Source organism: Cherax quadricarinatus, chromosome 50 (genome assembly GCF_038502225.1).
Source record: "Cherax quadricarinatus isolate ZL_2023a chromosome 50, ASM3850222v1, whole genome shotgun sequence".
Lineage (NCBI taxonomy): Eukaryota > Metazoa > Arthropoda > Malacostraca > Decapoda > Parastacidae > Cherax > Cherax quadricarinatus.
In genome coordinates this window covers 19,712,365-19,723,185 of record NC_091341.1, presented here as the reverse complement: position 1 = coordinate 19,723,185, position 10,821 = coordinate 19,712,365, and the positions used below count along the sequence as shown (strand labels likewise).

General features: G+C 51.0%; 1 protein-coding gene across 3 annotated transcripts in view; it reads left to right on the top strand.

Moving 5' to 3' along the window:
* The first annotated feature begins 1,655 nt into the window (after positions 1 to 1,655).
* The window catches only part of LOC128695391 (uncharacterized), a 69,922-nt gene continuing 60,756 nt past the window's right edge, over positions 1,656 to 10,821 (top strand). Inside the window, exon 1 of one of the 3 annotated variants that reach the window (XM_053785953.2) lies at positions 1,656 to 2,287. In XM_053785953.2, coding sequence (XP_053641928.1) covers positions 2,229 to 2,287 — 59 coding nt within the window. In that variant the 5' untranslated portion in view covers positions 1,656 to 2,228. Of the gene's footprint in view, positions 2,345 to 10,821 lie in introns of all 3 variants that reach the window. The other 2 variants (XM_053785952.2, XM_053785954.2) reach the window with 2 other exon arrangements.

Sequence of the window (10,821 nt, the reverse complement as noted above, 5' to 3'; positions counted from 1 at the left end):
ATTTCCCTATGAAAAAATTCAGTGGCCTGGTATTTGGGTACATTTGTAAAATAAAAAGCAACATCAAATTTGCTAATTTCTTGTTTCTTGCATTGATATGTTTAACACGGTTGAAATAAGTTTTAAATATGCGTTGCTGATCGTCCAGTTTCTATAAATGTTTGGCTGGAGATGTACTCTTCTAGTTGTACTCACCTAGTTGTGGCTGCAGGGGTCGATTCATAGCTCCTGGCCCCGCCTCTTCACTGGCCGCTACTGGGTCACTCTCCCTGAACCATGAGCTTTATCATACCTCTGCTTAAAGCTATGTATGGATCCTGCCTCCACTACATCGCTTCCCAAACTATTCCACTTCCTGACTACTCTGTGACTGAAGAAATACTTCCTAACATCCTTGTGATTCATCTGTGTCTTCAACTTCCAACTGTCCCCTTGTTGCTGTGTCCCATCTCTGGAACATTCTCTGTCCACCTTGTCAATTCCTCTCACTATTTTATATGTCGTTATCATGTCCCCCCTATCTCTCCTGTCTTCCAGTGTCGTCAGGTCGATTTCCCTTAACCTCTCCTCGTAGGACATACCTCTTAGCTCTGGGACTAGTCTTGTTGCAAACCTTTGCACTTTCTCTGGTTTCTTTACGTACTTGGCTAGATGTGGGTTCCAAACTGGTGCCGAATACTCCAATATGGGCCTAACGTACACGGTGTACAGGGTCCTGAACGATTCCTTATTAAGATGGCGGATTGTAGTTCTTAGGTTTGCTAGGCGCCCGTATGCTGCAGCAGTTAATTGGTTGATGTGCGCTTCAGTTGTGCCTGGTGTTATACTCACCCCAAGATCTTTTTCCTTGAGTGAGATTTGTAGTCTCTAGCCCTCTAGACTGTACTCCGTTCTCCGTTCTCCGTTCTCCGTTCTCTGTTCTCCGTTCTCCGTCTCCTGTTCTCCGTCACCGCTGACTGTACTCCGTCTGCTAATGCCATATGTGATGGGCTTAAATGGGGTGTTGATTCTGTGGGTCTTGGGAAGATCATACATACATGTTGGTCTTGGGTTACTGAGAGTAAGACAGAGGAGCTTATTAACCTTGAAAACACCTCATCCGGTCTGCTTCAGAGGTGAGAACTACCCACACGATGTAAGGTAAATGGACACATACAACTAATGTGACATTTTATTGTGGCAACGTTTCGCTCTCCAGAAGCTTTGTCACAATAAAATATTGTATTAGTTGCATCCGTGACCTTTTACCAAACATTTTGTCGGGAGTTCTACATTATTGTTACTTACACGATGGGTGTGTGATAATTATCACCCATACGATGGGTGTGGGGTGACACCACCCAAAGGATGGATATAAGTGGCGGTAGCAGCATGTGTGATATTGGTGGTGGTCGATGGCAGATGGTGATGATGGTAGTGGTGGTAGATGGTGGTGGTAATGAGATTTGTTGTGATGGTGGTAGTGAGGTTGGTTGTGAAGGTGGTGGTGGTAGAAATGGTGGTACTGTTGTTACAGAGAGTGGTGACTGTGTCTGACCAAAAAAACACAGGTGTGAGACATCATCATCATGGGGATGCCTGGTAGCAACACAGGGAGGCGACACAGCGAGGTGTGACAGGGAGGTGACACAGCGAGGTGGGACAGGGAGGTGACACAGGGAGATGACAAAGAAAGGGAGGTGGGAGATGACAGAGACGCAGGGAGAATGACATACGGACACAAGGTGGAGACATAGTGAGGCAAGGAGGCACTGTACTATCAATAGGACAGAGGGAGGCCGGTGGGAAGGCTGTGGATGGAGACCTTAGATGGTAAGATAGAGGGAGGTGGCTCATGATAGGATGAAGGTGGGCCATGGTAGGATGGAGGTGGGCCATGGTAGGATGGAGATGGGTCATAATAGGATGGAGATGTGCCATGGTTGGATGAAGGTGGGCCATGGTTGGGTGGAAAGGGGCCATGGTTGGATGGAGGTGTGCCGTGGTAGGATTGAAGGGGGAAGGGGGGATAGCACAGCCACCTACGCATGCGCACTCAGATCGGTGAACATTGGAGCTACGAGTGTTCATCTTAACTATAACACCTGTGTACTGATGATGAATTGTGGCAGTGTGGCTCAAATGGTAGTGTCAAACAGTGTGTGTCGCCTAGTGCTCACCTAAACTGGTAGACACAACCACGAGTCTGACTGGCACCAGAGCCAATCTGATACTAGTGTCGAAGCTGCATGGAGCTGAGTGTGACACCAGTGCCAAAATCAAAAGACCGAGCTTCACAGCACCAAAAGTACATGACTGAGTGGGGCTCCACGTCCTTGGTGACACCAATGCCAGTATATACTAAGTAGGAACATTGTAAAGTTAAACTGGTCAAGACTGCAGTACCTATAATTAATTGGTGTAGCTGCTTCATAATTAGTTTGTTGATCCTTTTAATATTTCCTCTTGGAGTCAAGTAAGGAGTTCGCTCCAGATCCTTCCATATCTCTGGCTTATTTGGGTGTTCGGCCTGCGTCTGTAACCATTTGTCAAACCGCCTATGACAAGCTGCCTTGCCCCTATCTATTTTGTCAATGCTCCTGTGTTTTTTTTATGTAGTGATTGTATATGCGTTGTTTCTTTTCTCTTCCATAAGAATAGTGCATTGCAGGAGGCCTACTAGCTCATGCTATCCAGGTCCATGGCGAGGTGAGGTTCCTAGAGGTTTTCCTCGTGGTTTATTCTAGTTGCAAACCTCTCGACTGTCTCTAGTTTTCTTATATGAGTAGTTATGTGTGGGTTTCACACTGGTGCTGCATTCTCCGTGATTGACCTGACGTACATAGTGTACAGTTTTGGGCAGCTCATTCCAGCATATGCCAGTGATATGCAAAAGCTGCATACTTTAATTTGACAGGATTTTTTATGTTTTAATTCTCCTTCACTCATGAGGTATTTCTTGTTCGTTTCATATATTAGCTTTCTTTACATTTAACACTTTGACGCCGGTGTTCTTCGCTCGTATTGTTTTTATCAAATTTACTTCATCAGTAAACAGTGGCATTAAGTGTAATTCTTCTGGCCGGTGGAGTACTTGATTAAATCAAGAGGATTATGAGTCCTAGTACTAATCCTTGCGAACTCGACATTTTATGACCAAATTGGTACGTCTGTTATTATTATTGTTGAGTAGTTTACGCAACCTTTGTTAAATTAATTATAACTCCAGCATCAGGACAGTGGTAAACTGCGTGTAAAACAAGTTTTAATAAGTTGTTAGACTTAGTACGGTGTCGGTCTCAAACTGAGTGGCAATTGTTTCAAAATTCGAATTTAGACCTAGTCCTAAACTAGTATACACTCAGTACTGTAGTGGTATTGCACTAGTCCTAGAATTAGTGCGACATCATCCCTAGAAAGTAGGTAGCATTAGTATTAGAACGAGTGTGGTATTACCTATATACTGATCGGGGCCCGACAATGTAGAGTCAATTGTGTAACGAGGATAATGCGTACGTGGCAGCAATACCATATGAATTAAGTATTATACCGACACCATTTCTAAACTTATTTTGGCGTCAGTCTTATACAAAGCGTGGTACCATTTCTAAATTAATTATAGCACTAGTGTCATACAAAATGTGGCAAGAATTCTGGAACGAGAATGGCACCATTCTCCGGCTAGACTGTATGTCATCTATAGTAGACTGAGAATGGCACCAGTCCTAAATCTGAGTGTGGCATACACACGAACACATAAAATGAGCTTCAAAATCATATACACAAATGATGATAGATAAAAAAAAATCAGGAAAGTAAATGAAATATTAGAGAAAGGATCGCCAGATATAACCAGAATCACGACCCAAGTTGACCAGTAGGGTAATGGATGGCATTTTCCTAAGAGAGTGCTACACTTTGAGTCAAATAGGGAAAATTAGAAGGGAAGAGACATGGCAATAGTTAGCAGGAGACACTGCAGTTGGTAAAAGACATGTGCAACAGTTAGGTACCTTTATTTAGAAACTTTGCACTTGATGTGTAGGCGAAACGTTTCGAATAAAGGTACCTAACTGTTGCCCATGTCTCTTACTTACCAACCTGTCGGTATTATATGCCACTTTAATATTTACATTGCAGTTATAAAGAATTAGAAATCTTCTACTGGGAAGAATTTATAAACCGCACATGTAAACTATAATATATGGATGTTCATAATGAAAACATAACAGTAACAACAGTACTAAAGTACTTAATGAGATAACCACACTAGGGACTACCACTTACCTGTCACCACCACACCACCACACTAGGGACTACCACTTACCTGTCACCACCACACCACCACACTAGGGACTACCACTTACCTGTCACCACCACACCACCACACTAGGGACTACCACTTACCTGTCACCACCACACCACCACACTAGGGACTACCACTTACCTGTCACCACCACACCACCACACTAGGGACTACCACTTACCTGTCACCACCACACCACCACACTAGGGACTACCACTTACCTGTCACCACCACACCACCACACTAGGGACTACCACTTACCTGTCACCACCACACCACCACACTAGGGACTACCACTTACCTGTCACCACCACACCACCACACTAGGGACTACCACTTACCTGTCACCACCACACCACCACACTAGGGACTACCACTTACCTGTCACCACCACACCACCACACTAGGGACTACCACTTACCTGTCACCACCACACCACCACACTAGGGACTACCACTTACCTGTCACCACCACACCACCACACTAGGGACTACCACTTACCTGTCACCACCACACCACCACACTAGGGACTACCACTTACCTGTCACCATCACACCACCACACCAGTACACCACCACCACCACACTAGGGACTACCACTTACCTGTCACCATCACACCATCACATCATCACACTAGGGACTACCACTTACCTGTCACCACCACACCACCACACCACCACACCACCACACTAGGGACTACCACTTACCTGTCACCACCACACCACCACACCACCACACTAGGGACTACCACTTACCTGTCACCACCACACCACCACACTAGGGACTACCACTTACCTGTCACCACCACACCACCACACCAGTACACCACCACACCAGTACACCACCACACCACCACACCACCACACCACCACACTAGGGACTACCACTTACCTGTCACCACCACACCACCACACCACCACACCACCACACCAGTACACCACCACACCACCACACCACCACACCATCACACCACCACACCACAACACCACCACACCATCACACCACCACACCACCACACCACCACACCATCACACCACCACACCACCACATCACTACACCACCACACCACCACACCACCACACCACCACACCATCACACCACCACACCACCACACCACCACACCATCACACCACCACACCACCACACCATCACACCACCACACCACCACTCTACCACAGCACCACACCACCACACCACTCCACCACCACTCCACCACACCATCACTCCATCATTCCACCGCTCCACTACTCCACCACACCACCACACTATCACTCCACCACACCACCACACCACCACACCACCACACCACCACACCATCACACAATCACACCACCACACCACCACACCACCACACCACCACACCACCACACCATCACACCACCACACCACCACACCACCAAACCATCACACCACCACACCATCACACCACCACACCACCACACCATCACACCACCACACCACCACACCACCACACCACCACACCATCACACCATCACACCACCACACCACCACACCACCACACCACCACACCATCACACCATCACACAATCACACCACCACACCACCACACCACCACACCATCACACCATCACACCACCACACCACCACACCATCACACCACCACACCACCACACCATCACACCACCACACCATCACACCACCACACCATCACACCACCACACCACCACACCATCACACCACACCATCAAACCACCACACCACCACACCATCACACCACCACACCACCACACCACCACACCATCACACCACCACACCACCACACCACCACACCATCACACCACCACACCACCACACCATCACACCACCACACCACCACACCACCACACCATCACACCACCACACAACCACACCACCACACCATCACACCACCACACCACCACACCATCACACCACCACACCATCACACCACCACACCACCACACCACCACACCACCACACCAACACACCATCACACCACCACACCACCACACCAGCACACCATCACACCATCCCACCACCACACCATCACACCATCACACCATCACACCACCACACCATCACACCACCACACCATCACACCACCACACCACCACACCACCACACCATCACACCACCACACCACCACACCACCACACCACCACACCACCACACCATCACACCACCACACCACCACACCATCACACCACCACACCACCACACCATCACACCATCACACCACCACACCACCACACCATCACACCATCACACCACCACACCACCACACCACCACACCATCACACCACCACACCACCACACCACCACACCATCACACCACCACACCACCACACCACCACACCATCGCACCACCACACCATCACACCACCACACCACCACACCATCACACCATCACACCACCACACCATCACACCACCACACCACCACACCACCACACCATCACACCACCACACCACCACACCACCACACCACCACACCACCACACCATCACACCACCACACCACCACACCATCACACCACCACACCACCACACCATCACACCATCACACCACCACACCACCACACCATCACACCATCACACCACCACACCACCACACCACCACACCATCACACCACCACACCACCACACCACCACACCATCACACCACCACACCACCACACCACCACACCATCGCACCACCACACCATCACACCACCACACCACCACACCACCACACCATCACACCACCACACAACCACACCACCACACCATCACACCACCACACCACCACACCATCACACCACCACACCATCACACCACCACACCACCACACCACCACACCACCACACCAACACACCATCACACCACCACACCACCACACCAGCACACCATCACACCATCCCACCACCACACCATCACACCATCACACCATCACACCACCACACCATCACACCACCACACCATCACACCACCACACCACCACACCACCACACCATCACACCACCACACCACCACACCACCACACCACCACACCACCACACCACCACACCATCACACCACCACACCACCACACCATCACACCACCACACCACCACACCATCACACCATCACACCACCACACCACCACACCATCACACCATCACACCACCACACCACCACACCACCACACCATCACACCACCACACCACCACACCACCACACCATCACACCACCACACCACCACACCACCACACCATCGCACCACCACACCATCACACCACCACACCACCACACCATCACACCATCACACCATCACACCACCACACCACCACACCATCACACCATCACACCACCACACCATCACACCACCACACCATCACACCATCACACCACCACACCACCACACCATCACACCATCACACCATCACACCATCACACCACCACACCATCACACCATCACACCACCACACCACACACCATCACACCATCACACCATCACACCACCACACCATCACACCATCACACCATCACACCACCACACCATCACACCATCACACCACCACACCACCACACCATCACACCATCACACCACCACACCATCACACCATCACACCATCACACCACCACACCATCACACCACCACACCACCACACCACCACACCATCACACCACCACAAAATCACACCACCACACCATCACACCATCACACCATCACACCACCACACCACCACACCACCACACCAAAACACCATCACACCATCACACCATCACACCATCACACCACCACACCACCACACCATCACACCACCACACCACCACACCACCACACCATCACACCACCACACCATCACACCACCACACCACCACACCATCACACCATCACACCATCACACCACCACACCATCACACCATCACACCATCACACAATCACACCACCACACCACCACACCATCACACCATCACACCACCACACCATCACACCATCACACCACCACACCATCACACCATCACACCACCACACCACCACACCACCACACCATCACACCACCACACCATCACACCATCACACCATCACACCACCACACCATCACACCATCACACCACCACACCATCACACAACCACACCATCACACCATCACACCACCACACCACCACACCACCACACCATCACACCATCACACCACCACACCATCACACCATCACACCATCACACCACCACACCACCACACCAACACACCACCACACCATCACACCATCACACCACCACACCACCACACCATCACACCACCACACCACCACACCATCACACCATCACACCACCACACCACCACACCATCACACCATCACACCACCACACCACCACACCATCACACCATCACACCACCACACCATCACACCACCACACCATCACACCACCACACCATCACACCATCACACCATCACACCACCACACCATCACACCATCACACCACCACACCACCACACCATCACACCATCACACCACCACACCATCACACCACCACACCACCACACCATCACAAAACCACACCATCACACCACCACACCATCACACCATCACACCACCACACCATCACACCATCACACCACCACACCATCACACCACCACACCCTCACACTATCACACCATCACACCATCACACCATCACACCACCACACCACCACACCATCACACCACCACACCATCACACCATCACACCACCACACCACCACACCATCACACCATCACTCCACCACACCATCACACCATCACACCATCACACCACCACACCATCACACCACCACACCACCACACCATCACACCATCACACCATCACACCATCACACCACCACACCATCACACCATCACACCACCACACCATCACACCACCACACCATCACACCATCACACCATCACACCATCACACCACCACACCATCACACCATCACACCATCACACCATCACACCACCACACCATCACACCATCACACCATCACACCACCACACCACCACACCATCACACCACCACACCATCACACCACCACACCACCACACCATCACACCACCACACCAACACACCATCACACCATCACACCACCACACCATCACACCACACCATCACACCACCACACCATCACACCATCACACCACCACACCATCACACCACCACACCATCACACCATCACACCATCACACCATCACACCACCACACCATCACACCATCACACCATCACACCATCACACCACCACACCATCACACCACCACACCATCACACCATCACACCATCACACCACCACACCACCACACCATCACACCATCACACCATCACACCATCACACCACCACACCATCACACCATCACACCACCACACCATCACACCACACCACCACACCACCACACCACCACACCATCACACCACCACACCATCACACCACCACACCATCACACAATCACACCATCACACCACCACGTCATCACACCATCACACCACCACACCATCACACCATCACACCATCACACCATCACACCATCACACCACCACACCATCACACCATCACACCACCACACCATCACACCATCACACCACCACACCACACCACCACACCATCACTCCATCACACCACCACACCATCACACCATCACACAACCACACCATCACACCATCACACCACCACACCATCACACCATCACACCATCACACCACCACACCATCACACCACCACACCATCACACCATCACACCATCACACCACCACACCACCACACCATCACACCACCACACCATCACACCACCACACCATCACACCACCACACCATCACACCACCACACCACCACACCATCACACCATCACACCATCACACCACCACACCACCACACCATCACACCATCACACCACCACACCATCACACCATCACACCACCACACCATCACACCACCACACCACCACACCATCACACCACCACACCACCACACCATCACACCATCACACCATCACACCATCACACCATCACACCACCACACCATCACACCACCACACCATCACACCATCACACCACCACACCATCACACCACCACACCATCACACCATCACACCACCACACCATCACACCATCACACCACCACACCATCACACCACCACACCATCTCACCATCACACCACCACACCATCACACCATCACACCACCACACCATCACACCACCACACCACCACACCACCACACCAACACACCATCACACCACCACACCATCACACCACCACACCATCACACCACCACACCATCACACCACCACACCATAACACCATCACACCATCACACCAACACACCATCACACCATCACACCACCACACCATCGCACCATCGCACCATCACACCACCACACCATCACACCATCACACCACCACACCACCACCATCACACCATCACACCATCACACCACCACACCACCACACCATCGCACCATCACACCATCACACCACCACACCACCACACCACCACACCATCACACCACCACACCATCACACCATCACACCACCACACAACCACACCACCACACCATCACACCATCACACCACCACACCACCA